Genomic DNA, 21621 nt, shown 5'->3' with positions numbered 1-21621 from the left:
GGAGAGCTCGTAGCACTGCATGGCGTCGTCTTCATCGGCACCAATGCCAAGGCGTTGCATGATGAGCCGCTGGGCGTTGACCACCGCGTTGAGCGAGGATACCGTCCTGGAGGCCAGCCTTCCACTCCTGCGAGGGTTGGAGATGGGGGAGCGACGCCTACGTGGTGCCCTGGGCCTTGCCTCCGCTGGCCGCTGCAGGATCGGCGGGCTGATGGCGCTCGTGATCTCGGCAACGAGCTGGTCCACCGCGGATAGTGAACCCACGCCACCAAGAGCGGTGCTGGCCGCCTCTTCATTGCCCGTGGTAGGTGTCAGCTGGTGCGTGGTTGGGTCTCCTCCCATGTCAGGGGCAGCGCGCGTCCCGCCAACGGCCTCCTGTGACGCAGCACGCTGGCCAGACGAGCGGTCAGGCATGCCCGACACCGGCGCCTGGTCAACCTCGGCTGCCTCGTCTGCCTTGTCCCCATCGATCCCGTGGCCTGTCGCGACAGACGAATCACCGAAGCGGGTTCCATCTCTCTGCAGCTCCAGGAGAGGCATCTGCGGCATGCCCAAAGGGGCCTCAGCGGGCCCCGCCGCTGCGGGTGCAGGGGCCCCATCTGCGCTCGTGGCAGCCCCGGACGGGCCCCATGGCCCCAGGCCATGCACGTCGTCCGTGACGCTAGGGCTCTGCGCCTGCTCTTCCTCCACCGCTGGCGGGCTGGATGCCGGCGCGTGCAGTGGGAAGTTGTAGCCGATGACCTCGTTGTCTACGACGATGGCGACGTGGCGGCCGCCATAGTCACCGCCTGGCCTCGCCATGCGCGTGAAGACGGAGGGCCTCCCCGCCGCCGCCGCGGCGGAGCGCGAGCCATCGATGCATCCCCGCGCCCATGGACTTGGACGCAGCAGGAGCCTATCACCGTCCCGTCCCGCAGCTGGCCCTTGGCCCCCCGACGCCAACGGGAACTCCCCGAGCTCGTCGAGGTGGACCAGAACCAACCCCGCTAGCACTCTAGGGCAGAGTGGCAGCGGGCTGGCACTATCCACCGACTGGAAGAAGCCCACCGGCAGCCGTAGGTGGTCAACGGAGTCGACGTCCCGCCGTGGCTCGTGGGTGCCGAGGTCGATGAAGCGAGGCAGCTTGTCTGGCGTCTCTACCCATGCGTAAAGCACAAAGTAGGAAGTGTCATTCTCGTGGAGCGACTCCACCTCCACCGCGTCGATCCTCACCATTGGCAGCAGCTTTGCCACGTAGCTGAGAGACCATGACTGCAGGCGAACGCCCTCAAGGAAGAGGTGTACCCGGAAGCGCAGCGTCTTGAGCTGCGAGAGGGAGCGGCGCGACTAGTCCTTCACCAGGAAAGGCGCTCCCTGGTTGTCGTGGAAGACGCCGCGCTCGAAAACGATGTCCCTCCAGCGTCCGTCGGTGAACCTGGCGACGAACGAGTCGAAGTAGTGGGAGACGTAGAGCGCCGCTGGTGGTATCTCCGGGAACTCCGCCATGATGCCCGCCTTCACCTTGGCGGGGTACATGCCTTCCGCCGCCACCGAGACGACGAGCGCAGTTTCCCGCAGGCTCAGCTCTCGATCAGCCATCTCTTGGGAGAAGTCTAGCAGGATGGTGGATCCCAACGGGCGCCTCGCGGCCGCGCCGAGGGGGAGCCCCGTAGCAGCAGCCTCCATGTCAGGGATGGGTAGCACGAAAGGGTTCACAAGCGGTGGTGGGTAAGCTAGGCGATCGCGGAGCGGCTGCCGATTTGGCAGCGGCGGCGGAGGGGTGGTGCGATGGCGTGGATGTGCGGCAGTGGAGCAAGGAGGTGGCGGAGGGTTGCGGCGGCTGGTGGTGGCGTGCTGATTTGCGGGTCGGCGCGGCGGCAGCGACTGACGAGGGAGGTGCTTTAGCCCGTGGTCCTTGCGGAGGTGACCAAACTGGACGCAGTGGATGAAACGGATGGGGTTGCGGCAAGAACCTACCCTGTGGGACGCCTCAAGACAGCGAAAGCAACGGCCATCAACATATAAAATTTGGATGGGTAGGCTAGAAAAAACAAAAGATAGATGAGCAGGCTCAGCACACAGGTATACGATAGGCGAGGAGATTCATACAATATGACCATCATGCCCTTTTTTATGAAGAGCTATGGATTAATCTGAGTCGTTCTTATATTTAGACGAAGTGTACCGAAGCAGAAGTGAAAAGATAAATGCAAATGCATACTAGAAAGAATGCAGACCAAAGAATACATTGATAACTGGCACATGCAGCAATAGACATGGTACAATCTGGAGGATACAGAACTAAAATGCAACCCAGCATGCTGCAACTGCAACCAAGTACTAACGAACAAATGAAGGGAGCAGTACATCCTGATACATGAATCGAACGGCCTAGGATAAGTACCGACATCATGAAGTGAAGGTACAGGACCACAGAGACAGTCCTCACAACTGAAAACTTCTTAGGAAGCAAAGCAAAATTTGGGAAGCAACGATCCTGGTTCGTATCAAGCAAAATGTTTTCTTGGGAAGCAATGATGTTGATTAGGAAGCATTGGTCCTCACGATTGGAAAAAAATAAAATAGCTTAATTAATCGTCCCTGGATTTGGGAAGAAGTTGTAGGAAAAAATAGGAAATAAATTAATTGTAGTTATTAATTCCAAATCCTGCAGTTAATTGCAGTTAATTCCAGATCGCATGTGCAAGCATAAATGGAGGCGGCTGGTGCGATTCAAGTACTCCCTCCATTTTTATTTACTCCATATATTAGTTTTGGTCAAAATCAAACTTTATAAACTTTGACAAAGTTTTTAGACAAAAATATTAATATGTACAATAACAAATCAATCACATTATATTCATTGTTGAATACACTTTCACATCGTATAGATTTGCTATTGTAAATGTTCATACTTTTTTTTATAGAGTTGGTTAAAGTTTATGAAGTTTGACTTCAGTCAAACTTAATATGCAGAGTAAATAAAAACGAATGGAGTAACTAATTAGCGACGAAGGGATGGCGATCCAACAGAGCATGTCAACCCTTCTCCTCCTCCTCCTCGTCGTCGTCGCATCCGGGGCTTGCCTTGTCGACGGCAGCACCTCCTCCATGATTAACTCCACGTGCTCCGCGGGGGCCAACGGCTACGCCAGTCTGTACGACTACTGTGTGCGCACGCTCTCGGCCGACCCGGCGGCGGCGAGCTCCCCCGACGCCACCCGGCTCACCGTTGCCGCCGCCAACCTCACCTCCGCCAACGTCACGTTGACGTTGCACTTCATCCAGGGCCTCATCGGCACCCTCGGGGAATGCGTCACCCTGTATAAGGACGTGAACCGATCCGCGGCCGACGCCTTCGACGACCTCCGCGCCGGGCGAATCGCCGTGGCGCTCCCCAAGCTCCAGTACGCCGCGGGGCAGCCCTGCTGGTGTACGCTGGCGTTGATGCAGGATAATCCTCTAGGATCAAGGGACCCGATTGACGATGAGAACACTGCTGCCGAAAGTCTGTTAGACTTGGCGTCCCGCGTAACCAAGGTGGTGCTGAGCAGTCATAACCGCACCGCGCACCAAGTCTGAACCACTTCCTGATTTCTTTTGATTTCTTTTGTTTATAGGATTTCATTATCTCTACACGTACCTAAAAGAAACAATACTCGGTGGATTGTTCAATGACCAAGCTGCGGTTTGTTTATTTTGATTTTGATTATACTTCTCAACAAGATATATAGTCCCTCTGATCCAAATTAATTGATGCAGTTTTATGCATCAATTAATTTCGATCGGAGGAAGTGGTAATAATAATTACCGAAAATATTATGGTGTATTTTCTACGGAGGTCAAGCAGAGCTCCTGGATGTCTTGGAATTCAGTAGCTAATGAAGGGTACGTATGTGATAGTGAAGGAACCACGTGGAAGGATACCTCCACCTATTCTTCATTTCTACCTACGGATGTATCCATTACCTTACAAAAATAAAGGCAAATCCGGAGCATTTGTGGTTAAATTAGATATGGCTAAAGCCTATAACCTGGTAGAGTGGAGCTACCTTCGAGCTATCATGTTCAAGCTGAGATTAGTTGAAGGGTGGATCAATACCATTATGCGATATGTTCAGACTGTTTCTTTCTTTGTCTGGGGGAATGGTGTTTATTCTCAGTACGCATTCGACAAAGGTGGTCCCTTGTTCTTTGATTTGCGCAAATGGTCTCTTTTGTATGTTGAAAAGTCAGGCAGCTTATTGCGAAGGTTCTCACTCTAAGCCTTGGCCCTCACATGAGGGGCCTTGCTTGCCGGCTCCACAAGATCAGAATACCTGCGCTCCTCTTCAAGCTAGACATCCGCAAGGCTTTCGACTCGGTTAGATGGGAATACATTATCGACTTTCTTCAGCGGATGGGGTTTCCGCCGCGGTTTCGGGAATGGATCACCGCCTTGCTCCGCTCATCTTCTTCGAGGATCCTCCTCAACGGGGTGCCTGGACCTCTCATTAATCATAGCCGTGGTTTCTGGCAAGGAGACCCAATCTCTCTGTTGCTTTTCGTCATCGCCATTGACCCTTTGCAACAAATTCTTGATATTGCTACCCATCGTGGGCTGTTGCACAAGATCAGAGGGCGAAGGGCCATCTTTTGCACGTCTCTGTTTGCCGATGATGCGGCTGTTTTCATGGCTCCCATTAAACAAGATATTGACAACTTCGCTCAGATCCTGGAATACTTTGGCAAGGTGATAGGACTTTGTATGAATTTTCAAAAGAGCTCGGTCGTCCCAATTAGATGCGAGAACATCAACTTGGACGCAACCCTTGCTGCGATGCCGGCGGCCCGTGCCTCCTTTCCCGTCAAGTATTTGGGTCTTCCGCTATCAGTGTGGCGCTTGAGGGCGGTGGATCTCCAATTTCTTGTGGATAAGGTGGCAGCTAGGCTTGTTCCGTGGGATGGCCATAACATCACCGCCATCGGGCGAGGACGCTTGTCAAGTCTGTGCTCACCTCTCAGGTGCTCTACCACATCATTGCCCTGAACCCTCCCGCAAACACACTCCTTAGTATTAACAAGATTGAGAGGGCTTTTCTGTGGGCGGGTGATAACCCACAAGTATAGGGGTCGCAATAGTTTTAGAGGGTAGAGTATTCAACCCAAATTTATTGATTCAACACTAGAGGAACCAAAGAATATTCTCAAGTATTAGCAGCTGAGTAGTCAATTCAACCACACCTAAAAGGCTTAATATATGCAACAAAGTTGTATGGAAGTAACGGTAATGGTGGCAAAAGTAACAGTAGCAGTTTTGTAGTGATTGTAACAGTGACAATGACAAAGTAACTTAGCAAAGATCAATATGTGAAAAGCTCGTAGGAAATGGATCAATGATGGATACTTATGTTGGATGGAGTTCGTCATGCAACAGTTATAACCTAGGGTGACACAGAACTAGCTCCAATTCATCAATATAATATAGACATGTATTCCGTATATAGTCATACGTGCTTATGGAAAAGAACTTGCATGACATCTTTTGTCCTACCCACCCATGGCAGCGGGGTCCTAATGGAAACTAAGGGATATTAAGGTCTCCTTTTAATAGAGAACCGGAACAAAGCATTAGCACTTCATGAATACATGAACTCCTCAAACTACGGTAATCACTGGAAAGAATCCCAATTATTGTCACCTTGGGGTATGCGAATCATAACTCGTAATAAGTGTCTACAACTTGCAAGATCGGATCAAGAACACAAATACATTCATGAAAATATAATAGGTTCATATCTGAAATCATGGCGCTCGGGTCCTAGTGACAAGCATTAAACATAGCAAAGTCATAGCAACATCAATCTCGGAACATAGTGGATATTAGGGATCAAACCCTAACAAAACTAACTCGATTACATGATAAATCTCATCCAACCCATCACCGTCCGGCAAGCCTACGAGTAGATTGGTGATGGAGGAAGGTTGGTGATGATGATGGCGATGAATCCCCCTCCCCGGAGCCCAAAACACACTCTAGATCTACCCTTCCGACGAAGAACAGGAGGCGGCGGCGGCTCTGTATCATAAAATATGATGAATCCTTCTCTCTGGGGTTTTTCTCCCTGAATAGGGTTATATAGAGTTGGAGTTGAGGTCGGAGGAGATCCAGGGGGGCCACAACCCCTCTAGGCGTGCCGGGGGGCGGGGGGGCGCCCCAGGCTTGTGGCCTCTGGGTCACTACTAGGGAAAAGCCTAGCAGTAGTGCGGGTTAAATGCTTATCAGTAGCGCGGGTAGGCGCGCTACTAATACGACGCTACAAATAATGCTTATCAGTAGCGCGGTTTGACCCGCGCTACTGCTACCTAGGGATAGCAACAACGTTGGTCTACAACACGCGCTGTTGCTAATAGCTGCAACGCCCTTGAACAAAGAGCGCTACTGCTAAGAACACGCTGCTGCTAAAGCCATACCCTGTGCTACTGTTATTAGTTTTTGTTTTTTTTCTACTCCATATTTTGTGCTGCTGAATTTTGTTTAGGGCTTTATACAATAATCTCTAGCATATCATACACATACAAATGTAATCATAGCATATACATACAAATAGTATCATCAAATCATGTCATCATCATAATCACCATCCAACACAAAGTGGTCTCTCGTCATCATCTCGAAAATAGTGATACAAGTCTCGAATACTTGCAACTACATCATCATCCATCTAAACAATGATATACGTGAGAAGAGCTATCACTATGAGTGAGAGCGGAACTATGCAGTACATGAGGCGGCGGTTATGAGTCCTCTTTCACGCTAGCGTGAACCTCAAGTAACTAGCTTCAGCTTCTTGTCTACTTTTGAAGCCTTTATGGCTGGCGCCCGAGACCCCATCTACTTGCGCCTGACACTCAGGCCACTCGTCGTACACTCCCAGAACCTTGCCTTGTACATGACATAGCACTGCTTCTTCGCCATCAAGAATCTAGGTACCTATTAGAGATGCATCTTAATCAAGAGAATGTACAATCATATGCAACAAAATATACTAGAGCAACACGAAAAAAGAAAGGGTTAGCAACTAGATGCAACATATAGTACGAAAACTAATTAACTAGAGTTACACAGGTCATCGTACCCAAAATAACAAAGTAGCATTACGCAAGTTCGGCAAGGACCATGGACATCACAAAGTTTCATCACTACAGAAACTATACAAGTTCAACCGACGCATATCATCATCATCGGCATTGTAAATCACTAGGAATTCCATCCTTCCATATCATCGAGGATGGACCCTAGCTTCTTCAATGACGTGAGGTCATGACGTTGCATGCCTATGCGAGTTCGAACGTCAGCTCGCGATATAGGGCCATGGTGGAACATCCCCTTCTCATCGACGACTTCTTTCATGATGATCGTCGCAATGTCCCTCTGGATGCGAAAGAAGTCATCTCTAAGTTTATAATCTGCTTCTCCATGAGATTCTACCCACTTGCGGATATGATCATCGTCTCTGCTTGTCATGCAAAGCTTTTGGTGATTTGTGTTGAACTCAATCATGAGATGGAGGAGGTAGAATCCATCTTTCTTGTTTGGTTTTGGGACATGGATGCAGCAGAAGTTAGTTTTATGCGAGAAACTCGTCTTCTTGTTCCTTTGTTTCCTGATCCGCAGATGGCCACCCCTAATGCTGAAGCCTTGGAGAGCATCATCTAGAATATTCATTATGTGGGTGTAGTCCTTCTTCTCGTAGTTTCTGGTAGGGTCGAAATACACGGTGTGGGAGACTCGCGGGTAAAGAACGATAAGGACGGCGCGCCCGTTGCTGCGGGGAAAAAAGACACCTCAAATTATTCTCCATATGAGCGAGAAGGAATGATTGAAATGTACGAAAGGGTTGTCCAGAACTGACTTACTTTAGATGATAAGGCAGGAGGACAATTTCCTGGTCCTTATGCTGTACCATGAAGTTTTGGAGGTACTCCCTAGCAGTTTCACGCTCAAAGTCGCCGAGACTCAAGAAGGACTCGTGCATGTAGTACGGATCCACCACACAGATTTGCGAGACTTTTTCTCTCTTCATGACCGAGCTCATATGTAGTGCCAAAAGGCGGACGATTGTAAAATCGAGCCGCCTTGTCAGGAACATCTTGAAGATATGGTCAAACCGCAGGAAGAACACCTCCGCGGGTCGTGTGTCGACGTAGCTATTGGGATCTACGGTAGGGTGCGTCGACTGCAAATTAAAATTTCCTATGCGCAGAACAACCAAGAACATGCTACGGGAGATGGATCATAGTTCGTTACCACTAGACGCGTAGTGCCGTGCACCGGAAGAAGAGTTGGGGCAGCGTGTCCGCGTGGATCGTCTCCTCCTCGTCTGATCTCCCTCGTACAACCGGTGGTCGGTTCCCACGTACAGGTTCGCCGAGCGGCGCAAGTGCACTGCCTCTAACGGTATCCGCGCATGCAGGAGGAACGTCGTGCGGCGGACTGCTAGGTCCGATCACACAACCGGCGGCGAGTGGAGGTGTCTATTCGCAACACATGCAAACCCTAGTGATAGCGCCGAAGCGATCAACCACGTGAGTGTGCGGCACCTCCACTATATATATAGGCGTCCGTCGCGGGCTCAACACTTGGGCCTCGCACGGACCCTAAAGCCCATAAGTCTACTCGGCCACAATCCGAATACAGTTCGGATCACATCCGACTAGTGTCCTCGGATCCGACCTTGTAGTTTCCTTCCCTTATGCGCGCGACCCCTTAGGTTCAAGTCGGCTTGGTCGCAGTTCGGATCACCTCCGAACTGCACAGTTGGTAGCGGCCTCTAGCAAGGCATGCCGAACACCAAGCAGACTATGAAGCTGGTTAGCGAACCTGTACATCACACTTCCATTCCTTTTGCCACACGATATATGTTCTCGAGCTCAAGGCGAGTCTGTCATCCTTGTGCTAGCCCGACCTCTTTCTCGTTCCAGTGATGCCGACCACAAACCGGATTATCTCATAATCCTTGTCGCATGTCCATGCTTATCCTGGTCGGATCACACGATGGGCCCAGAGTATATCTCTCCTGATCGGAGGGGCAAATCCCATCTTGCTCGACCACGTCTTGCAGCATGGTTCTGGACAAACCCGAAACCTACCTTTATAACTATGCAGTTACGGAGTAGCATTTGGTCGGCCCAAAGCAAGTCTGTCAACATCCCGAGTACATGCGTCAGCTCAGGTCTTAGGACATAGAACATATGTTGTACTAGAGACTCATAGATGACATATCGCTGCATCTCATAGTTGGGTCTGTCCGACTTGGACCTTATCTCGACTCGGATCCGCCTACTTTGAATCCAACCAGATCCTTCCAAGTCCATATTATCCGGTTAGCATCCAATGCTCCATGGCTAGTGAGACCAAGCCATCGACCGTGTCATATGCTAGTCTAGTTGGCCGCGCGTCCACACAACCCTTTCGACTAGGGACCTTTTAGGACAGTCATCATACAATGCATAGTCCCACAAACAAGTCACGTACTTGCTGATACACATCATTGATAATGTCCAAGGACTATCTTTATTCATAAACACATAGGAAATATCATCATACATGATTGCCTCTAGGGCATATCTCCAACAGTAGCACTTCCCCTTAGGCACACGAGCCGCGTATGTCGGATATCCTGGATCCTTCAAGGCTAGTAGGCTTTTCTCAATCGACATCACATGGTCGTGCGGTCTCCTGAGATCCCCTGATAGTGCCTCCAACGGTTTTGCCGGTAGCATCGGCTCGCCCGTGACATGGAACATGGCCGCACCTTTGACGGGGACATGATACGTATCCAACGTATCTATAATTTTTGATTGTTCCATGTTGTTTTATTATCAATCTTGGATGTTTTATAATCATTTTATAGTCATTTTATATCATTTTTTGTACTAACCTATTGACATAGTGCCCAGTGCCAGTTCATGTTTTTCCATGTTTTTTACATCACAGGAAATCAATATCAAACGGAGTCCAAATGGCATGAAACCTTATGATGATTTTTTATGGGCCAAAAGGAAGCAGATGTGCCCTGGTTGCACCTGGGGGTGCCCCGAGGGGGGCACAACCCGCCAAGGTGCGCCAGGAGGCCCTGGCGCGCCCCGGTGGGTTGTGCCCACCTTGGGTGCACCCGGACCGCCTCTTTGCTCTATAAATACCCAAATATTCCCAAAACCCTAGGGGGTCGACGTAATATTCATCCAGCTGCCGCAGAGTCCAGAAACACCAGATCCAATCTAAACACCATCACGGAGGGGTTCACCACTTCCATTGGTGCCTCTCCGATGATGCGTGAGCAGTTCTTTGTAGACCTTCGGGTCCGTACTTAGTAGCTAGATGGCTTCATCTCTCTCTCTTGATTCTCAATACAATGGTCTCTTGGAGATCCATATGATGTAACTCTTTTGCGGTGTGTTTGTTGGGATCAATGAACTTCGAGTTTATGATCAGATCTATGTTTTTATATCTATGAAAGTATTTGAATTTCTTTGATCTCTTTTATGCATGATCTCTTATAGCCTCGTATTTATTCTCCGATATTTGGGTTTTGTCTGGCCAACTTGATCTATTTATCTTGCAATGGGAAGAGGTGCCCGGTAGTGGGTTCGATCTTATGGTGCTTGATCCCAGTGACAGAAAGGGAACTGACACGTATGTATCGTTGATACTAAGGATAAAAAGACGAGATCTATATCTACCGCCATATAGATAAACGGATCTTGTCTACATCATGTCATCGTTCTTATTGCATTACTCTGTTTTCCATGAACTTAATACACTAGATGCATGCTGGATAGCGGTCGATGTGTGGAGTAATAGTAGTAGATGCAGGCAGGAGTCAGTCTACTAATCTTGGACGTGATGCCTATGTAATGATCATTACCTGGATATCGTCATAATTATTTGAAGTTCTATCAATTTCCCAACAGTAATTTGTTTACCCACCGTTTGCTATTTTTCTTGAGAGAAGCCACTAGTGAAACCTATGGCCCCCGGGTCTTATTTCTCATATATTTGCCTTTGCGATCTACTTTTTCCTTGCTTTATTTTCAGATCTATTAAACCAAAAATACAAAAATACTTTTATGCACTTTATTTATTTGCGATCTATTTATCCAATCTATTACAACCTTTTTACCGTCACGCACCAATTTCTGGCGCCGTTACCCTTAAGGGATTGACAACCCCTTTAACACATCGGGTTGCGAGGTGTTGTTATTTGTGTGCAGGGGCTATTTATGTTGTGTTGCTTGGTTCTCCTACTAGTTCGATAACCTTTGTTTCATAACTGAGGGAAATACCTACTACCACTGTGCTGCATCATCCCTCCCTCTCCGAGGAAATACCGACGTAGTTCCAGCTGCCATCAGTACACGCTCTTCAAAATCCACTGTTTGGCTGCTATGTGCTTTGACTTGTTTGTAGGCAGCTGAGCCTATCTTCCCATTTCTCTTCCTCTCCTTTTCTTGGGCACACCTTCCAGACCCTTCCTTAACCCGTGCCCCAGTGTTGCCGGGCTAAGCACTGTACGACCCTCGGCTAGTTGTGCATGTCTTGAGGCGGCATCTTCAGGCGTGTCCTATGAGGATTTCATGAAGAGAGACTTCTTGCAATCCCTGCTAGGACGTTCCTGCCCGGGCAGATCATGCATATCCTCATCAGCATGCTGATAGCCTGATTCGTCATATGGCTGACTCATCATCATATCTAAGTCACCGTCATAGGCGCCTGTATTGAGGAAACCCATTGGGTCCTTCGTCTCCTCCATCTCATCATCCATTCTTTGTTCTACGGGGCCAATTACATCAGCTACTATTGGACCCCCTCCATCATGTCGTCCGCTGCTCTCACCCGGCACTACAGGAGCTGGTAATTGCGTATGCGGGGTGGTGGTCTCCATACATGCTTGTTGATGTGTGGTTATTGGTGTGCTCTCGGCCGGCTCCAGACGAAGAAGATTCTTCGGCCATAGCAGCACCTAACCCTTGCAACTTCCAATCCACAGCGGGGTCTCGTCGTCCTCCCCCCTAGCCGTACTGGAGGAGTCAAATCCTCGTGCCCCAATTTCACACTCGACAAGGTAACCTGAAGTGCCCACCAGGGATCAACTGGCTGTGGAACGTGAGTTCCAAGGGCTTCATTATCACCTCCTTTCCCACGTCCACCTTCTGGCCTTTGATCAAGTAGAGTACGGTGCACGGGGTTTCGTCAGCCTGCAAACACATGTCTGCGGCGTAAAACATCCGAAAGGAAACGAAAATGGAATATTCTAGATATATATGTTGGTGCAACATGTAATTACCGTGAGGGCGTTGAGCTCAGCCAAAGACGAAGGCCCGCCTAGCGCGCCAGAGACTGAGGACGGGCTGCTATGAGCGGGTGCCGGTGCAAGTGGGAGAGCAGGCCCGATTGCGTGAGCAGGTGATGGTGCGGTGGTGTTGTTCATGGAGTTGCTCGCGACGAAACTGAGCATGGGGAAATCATGTGTCGTCTTGTCTGGATTTTCCTTCATCCAGTTGATGATAGCCGGGACCAAGTTAGTAGCGAAATCATTTTTGCAGGCAGTTACAGCTGCATTGACTGCCTGCTGTAGCAACTCATTTTTCTCCTTGGCTGTTTTTTCGCGTCCTCGGCTGCTTTTTTCTTGAACGCAAGCTTCACCTTCTCGTCGATGTCCGCCTGACTAAACTTCTTTTTCTTGTCCCACTTGCTCCTCATCAGAGAAGTAGGGCTTTCGGCTGCAAGCTGGTGTTGCTTCTCCTACAGAAGGAACATGAATCGTTTACGAATGTGTAGTCGACTTGATCTGAAGCTAAATGTAAGGTGGTAAAAGAATAATTAACAGTATTCGAATCAATCTCCTCGTGATCTGGTCTGTGTAAAAAACCTTCTTTTCCTTGTCCCACTTGTAGCGGGCCCTGATGAAGTCACGCTCCAAGGGGTTGGTGAACTTCGCGAAGGGGTCTGGGAGACCTGCGGCTTCACGTTCCGCGTCCTCCTTATGCCATATGGGCCTTTTAACGAGGTAGCCACAGCTTTCGAGGCGATGCTTCCCCGTGTTCCTTTGCTGAAGGCTCTTGAATTTCGTAGCCTTGGCCATGGCTGCCTCGGTAGCGCAAGTGTCCTTGAACTTTCCGAACTCCTCTTCTGTAAGTGTCGGATTTTCCTCCAGAATCTTGGACAGGGGTTCCTCAACCTCAATAGCTCGTTTCACCCTCCCTTTCTAGGAGGCCAAATCATTGTTGAACATGCCCATGGCGTGATTGTTAATCTTTTGCATCTTTGGATCATCCCACGGTTGTTCTATGATATCATCCCGGTCGGGGAACTTGAACCTCTTGTGCAATTTCGTCAGGAGCAACTGCCTCAAATGTTCTTTACTCCTTAAGTCATCGTCGTAGATGCTCATGCATTCCCGTACGATGCATCCTACTTGGTTCCCATAGCACTTGCGAAGTTTTTTTGGCTCTAATGGCTCAAACTTGCTAGGTTCCATCTTTGTGATCACCAGTCATCCAATACCGAGGTTGTTAGGTTTTCGTATCCTCCGCTTCTTCTGCTTCTTCTTTTCGGTAGCGGCATCGGCGTCGGTATCTTCCCCGCTGGTCTCGGCGCCGCCATCGGTGCCGGCGCCGTTGGTGTCGATGACGGCGTCAGTACCATCATCGAGGCCGACCTGCAAACCTTGACGTTGGTTAGCAGACAAAAAGTAGAGGTACTCTTGTTCACCCTCATAATCCATATCATCTCCATCTTGGTCAGAAGGCCCGGTTTCTTCGCTGTTCGACATGTTTCCTATTTTTAAGTCTCCTCATTTAATTCTAAAACTATATAAAAAAAGAAATGGCATAAAAAATATCTATGTTTGCCGGAATGTCGTTTCCCAGCAACTCCTGGCACTCGATATGCCTACTTTCTAGCAAAAGTCATGCCAAAATTCACGGAAAATTTTGGCATGACCTTTGCTAAAAAGTGGACATATCGAGCGCCTGAAATTTACCACAACAGAAAATGAATCAACGTTCCGGCGAAACATAGGTCACCTGGATCATTTACCCTACACATAATCATCATTTTCCAAATATGCCATGTCCAAAACATCACATGTCGAAATGACATGTCCAAATCACATGTCCACATATCACATGTCCACTTCAAATTTGCATATAAAAGGAACAAAATGTAGAACTTGAAGAAAAATATATCACATGTCCACATATCCAATGAAACTAAATTCAACCTACCTAAATTTGAAACTAAAAATAGCAACAATTGCTTAAACTAACTAGCACTATAATCAATTCCGTTTTTTCTTTTAACTACACCTAAAACACCTAACCCTAAATTTCTATCCTACCTAAAACCTAAATAGATAACCTAATTAACCTACTACCCTAACTAAAACCTAACTAAATATAACCAAAGAACCCTAGCTAGCAGAGAGAGGAGGAGCGGTGGGGGGCTTACAGAGGGTGCATGGGCGAGGAGGCAAGCTCGATGACGACCGAGGTTGGGAGGTCGGGGGGTCGGGGGCGAGCGCCGGGGTCGGGGGCGGGGGCGAAGGCGAGGTCGCTGGGGTCGGGGTCGCGGGCGAGGGCCGGGGTCGGGGCGAGCATTGGGGCCGGTGTTGGAGGCGAGCTCGCCGGGGTCGGGGGCGAGTGCAGGGGCGCGGCGAGGACAGGGCTCTGGCGGCGACGAGGGGGGAAGAGAGAGTGGGAATTTTGTGGAAGAAGGAGAGGCGGGAAGAAGCAGAGAGTGGGGATTGGGGGGGGGTTAAGTGAACATAGTAGCAGCGCGTTTCAGAAAAAACGCGCTATAGCTAAGTTAGCTATAGCGCGTTTAGCCAAGAAGCGTTGCTACTATCACAGGTAGCTATAGCGTCTTTATCCAAAATGCGCCACTACTAGTTTGACTAGCAATAGCTCTTTTTCAGAAAAGCGCTACTGCTAAAACCAGTTGAGGGAGTCCTGGATTAGGGGGTGTTCGGATAGCCAGACTATACCTTCAGCCGGACTCCTGGACTATGAAGATACAAGATTGAAGACTCCGTCCCGTGTCCGGAAGGGACTTTCCTTGGGACACGCCTAGACGCACAGTTCGGGACCCCCTACCCGAGATCCGCCGGTTTTGACACCGACATTGGTGCTTTCATTGAGAGTTCCTCTGTGTCGTCGCCGTCAGGCTCGATGGCTCCTACGATCATGGATAGCGATGCAGTCTAGGGTGAGACCTTCCTCCCCGGAAAGATCTTCATCTTCGGCGGCTTCGCACTGCGAGCCAATTCGCTTGGCCGTCTGGAGCAGATCGAAAGCTACGCCCCTGGCCGTCAGGTCAGATTTGGAAGTTTAAACTACATGGCTGACATCCGCAGGGACTTGATCTTCGACGGATTCGAGCCACTGCCGAGCGCGCCGCACTGTCACGACGAGCATGATCTAGCTCTGCCGCCGAACAGTGCCCTGAAGGCCGCACCCGCATCGGCTCCGACCCTTAATTCGGAGCCAACTGCGCCGATCGAGGATGGGCGGTTGGACGCCACCTCGGGGGCTGTGACCCCAACGGCGATTGAGCCGAACACCAGCCCCGTACTCTGTGAGACTCGTGACTCCAAGGGGCCGGATTCCTCTCCGGACTCCGAACCCTCCGCGCCCCTGCCAATCGAATCCAATTGGGCGCCGATCATGGAGTTCACTGCCGCAGACATCTTTCAGCACTCGCCTCTCGGCGATATCCTGAAGTCACTGAAGTCTCTCTCTTTATCAGGAAAGCCCTGGCCGGACTACGGTCAGCAAGGTTGGGGTACGGACGATGAAGAAATTCAAAGCCCACCCACCACCCACTTCGTAGCCATTGTCGATGACTCAACCGACATGCTCGACCTCGACTCCAAAGACATCGACGGTATGGACGCCGATGAAGGAGACGATGAAGAACCAGCGCCTATTGGGCCCTGGAACGCCACCTCGTCACATGACGTATACATGGTGGGTGCACCAAAAGATGACGACGAGGAGCGGAAGGACGCACAGAAGGCTTGTTCCCTCGAAAAGCAGTCAAAGTGGCGACACAAGCGCCGCCCCAAATCCCGCCCCGACAGAAATAGCGATCACACAGACCCAGCGCTGGAGCAGGGCGAAACGCTGTCGGACAAAGGCAATCTGGATAATCAAACCGAACAAACAAATCCTATCAAGGATCATGGTCCGGACGACATAACGCCGGACAGGCACCCGGAGCAGCAGACTGCCCGTAAAAGGCTTGTTGCCACCGCGAGGAGTCTGAAAAAGCAGAAGCAAAGGCTCAAGGCCGCGCAAGACACACTCCAAATCAGATGGAGTAAAATACTCAACACAGCAGCAAGGTACGGCGACAATCGCCCCTACAAGAGCTACCCAAAGCGGAAGCTGCTACCCGAATTCGATGAGGAGGCCTCAGACCCCCCACAACCAAACATTAAAGCAACCACCTGGTCGGATGGACGACCCCTCTACCAACAGAGAGCGGCATACAATGCCGCTCACCATACAACACACAACCAATGCGAGGACTCGCACCCAAAGAACGGTGCAACAAGATCCATCTATGGACCACGCAAGCGCGCCCAGCATACAATGCAACACAACAAACATCCGAACAACACGGTACACCCAGCTACAGGGGTGCCGCACACCCCCTATGTTTCATCGATGAGGTGCTGGACCACAAATTTCCAGAGGGATTCAAGCCCGTAAACATAGAGGCATACGACGGAACAACATACCCTGGGGTCTGGATTGAGGACTACATCCTTCATATCCATATGGCTCGAGGAGATGATCTCCACGCCATCAAGTACCTACCCCTCAAGCTCAAAGGGCCAGCTCATCACTGGCTCAAAGGCCTCCCCGAAAGCTCCATTGGAAGTTGGGAAGAGCTCGAAGACGCCTTTCGGGCAAATTTTGAAGGGACTTATGTCCGACCTCCGGATGCAGACAATTTGAGTCATATAACTCAACAGCCCGGAGAGTCAGCCCGAAAGCTTTGGAATAGGTTTCTTACTAAAAAGAACCAGATTGTCGACTGTCCGGACGCCGAAGCCTTAGCGGCTTTCAAGCATAGCGTCCGTGACGAATGGCTCGCCAGACACCTCGGCCAAAATAAGCCGAGAACGATGGCCGCATTAACAAACCTCATGACCTGCTTTTGCGCGGGAGAGGACAGCTGGCTAGCCAAATGCAGCACCAGCGACCCCAGTACATCTGAAGTTAGAGATGGAAACGGTAAATCACGGCGCAACAGCAATAACAAACACCGGAATAAAGAAGACAGCACGAAGGGCACGGCAGTAAATGCCGGATTCAAAAGCTCTCGGCTAGGACAAAAGCCGCCCCCTAAAGGCACCAGGGATGAATTGTCCAGCCTCAACAAAATTCTGGACCAAGTATGTCAGATTCATAGTACCCCTGGTAAACCTGCTAATCATACCCACAGAGAATGTTGGGTCTTCAAGCAGTCCGGCAAGCTCAACGCCGTACATAAGGGGGAGGATACACCAAGTGAAGACGAGGACGAGCCCCCCAAGCAAGACACGGGGGAACAAAAGCAATTTTCACTAGAGGTCAAAACAGTAAACGTGTTACACGTAATCAAGGGCAAAAACAAGGCGGCACTCCCAGGAAAGTATACCCAAGTGCCTGTCACCACAAAGTCCTGCCACTGGTCATCTCAACCGATCACTTTCGACCATCGCGATTACTCAGCAAGTATCTGACATGCAGGATGGGCTGCCCTGGTATTAGACCCAGTAATTGGCGGATATCACTTCACAAGGGTCTTGATGGACGGCGGCAGTATCCTAAACCTAATATATCAGGATACAATCCGTGGGATGGGGTTAGACCCAACACAAATTCGCCATAGCAATACTACCTTTAAAGGAGTAATGCTAGGCCCAGGGGCTCGTTGTACGGGCTCCCTCCTACTACAAGTTACATTCGGTTCCTCCGATAACTTTCGTCGCAAGCATTTAACTTTCCACATCGCTCCGTTTCAAAGCGGCTATCAAGCACTGCTCGGACGCGAAGCTTTCGCTCGCTTTAACGCAATACCACACTACGCCTCCCTCACACTCAAGATGCCCGGTCCACGTGGCATCATCACAGTGCACAGAAATATCAAGTGATCTCTACGCGCCGAAGAGAGTGAGGCTGCCTTGGCCGCCGCACACTAAAGGCGCCCGAACAAGCGAAAGCATCCAATAGGTCGTCAGGACCTCAGATACAACTAATCAAGTCCGGCGCCGCTATTTATACGGAAATAAGTGGTCACACCCCTATTTGTCAATACAAGGGGCTCAACGCGCACAGGCAAGTGGCAATTTCTTATCATCTTGAATTATACATGGTTTCTTTGAAAACTATCCTTTTGCACGACAACTTTTTTACTTAACTTCCTCTCTTTTACAGACGATCATCGTGCTACACCCGTCCAAGATATGGCACAACGAAGACACAGGCGCAGACGTGCAACAGGGACCCGCTCCAAGGATTCTTTTTAGATTAAGACCCTGCGTAAACCTTTTTTACTGTCTCTTGTTGATACATATCCACCATTGAGAAGGATGCTGACGTCTTGGCATGTGGCCACGCCAGAACAATGCACGTACCTGGACACACGGGGCTTCTTACAAAGGCCACTATTAAGGCCCGGTTTATACCACAAAGACCGAATACCTTAGGGAGTGTTCGGCGTCGCGAGTTTGGCCCTATATGCATCAGCTCTGAATCATTGTCTTTGGTCAAATGTTGGGTTTGCCCGGCTCCTATGTTTTGGTGCCTTACGTTCCGCCTTGCCGGCTAAGGTAGCACCAGGAGAACTGCTACGATTGTGCCCTGGTTCATCCGGACGAGCACCTCAGTAGAGAAAGCCGAAAACTGACTGTCATGATATAGCGTGAGACTGGTCAACCACTCGATGACCTGTGGGAATGCTAGAATTCCTCCGCCTTAACAAAGGGCCGTTTCCCGGCCAGGCATGTACACACCCCGAGATCGGGAGAGTGCGTAGCCACCAGGGGCTATCTAGTAGCCCCACTGTCAAACTCCTATGGCTAAGTGAAAGTGTTAAAGCATTATAGTCCGGTTGCCTCGCTCGCTCCGCTATCACCTCCTTAATAGGACCAAGACGTTGGGTTAAGTGTGAATGCGTGTTTTTGCGAGCACCTCCGCATCATATGCGTGAGGGTTGAAGCCGACGACTGCAATCTTTCAGGTTATACACATGTATACATAAACGGCCGCCCAGGAGGCATCATATTACTTTCAAGCAAAAGTATAAAAATAGCCTTATAAAAATTTTCGCTTACAATGAGATTACATATCACTCAAACATAATATTTTTTGAGCACTGGGTCTCTATCAAACGGGCACCCTCAAGAACTTCTTCAAAGTACTGCTCGGCAGCCTTTCGACCTATAGCCGAATCCCGCGCTGCAACATTGGTAGCATCCATCTCTGCCCAATATGCCTTAACACAAGCAAAGGCCATCCGTGCACCCTCTATGCACGCCGACCTCCTCATCGCATCAATGCGCGGCACCACGTCAAGGACCTGCTGCACCAAGCTGAAATAGCTGTTCGGTTTTGGCCTTCCCGGCCATAGCTGATCCACCATAGACCTCATAGAGAGTCCGGACAACCTATTTAGTTCGGCCCATTCGGCTAATTGGTCAGTCAATGAAAGTGGACGCTCGGGAGAATGGAATTGTCTCCAAAACAGCTGGTCTACTCCACGGTTCGCCTGACCCTGGAAGTACTTGGCCGCATCGGCAGCGCTCGCCGCCAAATCCATATACACATCCTCCGAACTCCACAGCCGATCCAGAGGGGCATACCGTGGATCTCCGAATTTCCTTCGCAACATAAAGGATTTCCTAGCTACAATATCCCCGGCTTCCCGCAGCTCCTCCTTCTTTGCCCTCATAGCAGAGCGGAGATCCTTTTTTGTCGCAGCAGCCTTCTCAAGGTCCGATGCCTTCGCTTGGTTTTCCTTTTCAAGAACCCGGCAACGGTCGGCGGTGGCTTTTAATTCTATCGCCATCTTGGCCATCTTGTCTCGGGTCTCGCCATGCGTGGCCTTCTCGGCTTGCAACTCTTCGGCCGCCTTCACAGCAGCCGCATTACCTAACCTCGCTTGTTCCTTGGCTCGGGCAAGTTCTGCCCGCAAGGCTTCAACAGTGGCAGCTCCATCTGCAGTCACAACATATTTAAGATACTGGCATCATGCTACTCTTCCTATGTGGCGTTTCCCAGATATTGACACTTACCCTGTGCCTCGTCAAGCCTTTTGTTAACAAGCTCGATGTCGGCGTCTGCCGCATCCAACTGCCGTTCTAAATGGGCAAACTCGCTAGTCCGGCTAGACACCGGAACTTCCATCACCTGCACATAAAGGCAGTGTGGTTATTTCCTAGAAATATGATCCTCTATTGGTCGTCGTTTCCAACGACAACCAGAGTCTCAGGGGCTACTACCTACATAGGGCACACCTAGCATGTGCAGGATTATCATACATTCTTTTACGTACCTCAAAGCCTGTCAGTAGACTCATAAAAGCTTCATGCAATCCGCTTTCGGCGGACGATATTCTCTCCATCACCGTATTCATCATCACACGGTGTTCATATGAGATGGCCGCTCACCCCACCAACTCCCTCAGAACATCCGACCGCACACTAGATGGGGCCGGACTCTTTTGTCTGCTCCCTTCGGGAGCCGGACACTGGGAGCTTCAGGGGTCAATGGGATTATCTTCTGGCCTCACCGGACTCGGAGAGGCCCTCCGCGACGACACTTCAGGGTCGCCCGCTTCTGGAACGGAGGAGTCCGGAGGAGGCGTTTTTCTCTCCATCATCTCTGGGAGGAGATCCCCCGAAGATGAGCTCATTTGAGAGGGGCTAAGGCCCGAACTGCAAAATATATGCGGTGGTTATTTTCTCAGAAGAAAAAAATGGCATATCTATACTATTAAAGGTATTTCAGGTCACTTACGACTCGTGGGAGAATTGATCCCCCCGCGGACTTTGTAAGGCAACAGCGCCCCCCAAGGTGGGACCCTCTGTGGGAGACTTCCTCTCCCGTTTGGAAGCTTCGGCTTCCGAATCCCCGGGCGCAGTCCTTTTCCTCTTCTGGTCGCCTTCCTTCATGGAGACGCTCGCTCCCTCGGCTAGAATGGGCAGCGTTGGGGGCCCGCGTCCGCCCGCATTATCCTCCACAGTATCTTCCTTCAAGGGCTCCAGGAAAGGTGCGGTCTGGAGCATCTTTTCCAATACCGGATTTTCCAAACCCTCGGGGAGGGGGGCCGAACACCGAATCAACTTCGCCTTTGTTAGCCAGTTGTAACACCCTCGATGCGACTATAGCTCCCACGTGTCGAGGCACGACTTAGAGACATAATCGCATTGAAGGGATATGTCGCAAGTTAGGCAATCTTCACAACATCCCATGTAATATATATAATAAAGGGGAGATAGCAATAGTTGGCTTACACTCGCCATTTCAATCAAGTACATAAATAACATTACATCATCCAAACACTCATGGCCTGACTACGGCGCCAAAATAAAAGAGAACCCAACA

General features: G+C 50.1%; 1 protein-coding gene across 1 annotated transcript; it reads left to right on the top strand.

Annotated features, from left to right (window-relative positions):
• Nucleotides 1-2997: 2997 nt before the first annotated feature.
• Nucleotides 2998-3561, top strand: LOC147964430 (uncharacterized). Its single transcript, XM_087529969.1, has one exon. The coding sequence runs from the start codon at nucleotides 2998-3000 to the stop codon at nucleotides 3559-3561; it is 564 nt and encodes a 187-aa protein (XP_087386095.1).
• Nucleotides 3562-21621: the final 18060 nt, after the last annotated feature.

This window comes from Triticum urartu, chromosome 6A (assembly GCF_056163025.1).
Source record: "Triticum urartu cultivar PI428250 chromosome 6A, HENAU_Tu73, whole genome shotgun sequence".
Taxonomy (NCBI): domain Eukaryota; kingdom Viridiplantae; phylum Streptophyta; class Magnoliopsida; order Poales; family Poaceae; genus Triticum; species Triticum urartu.
This window is presented reverse-complemented; position numbering and strand designations above follow the sequence as displayed.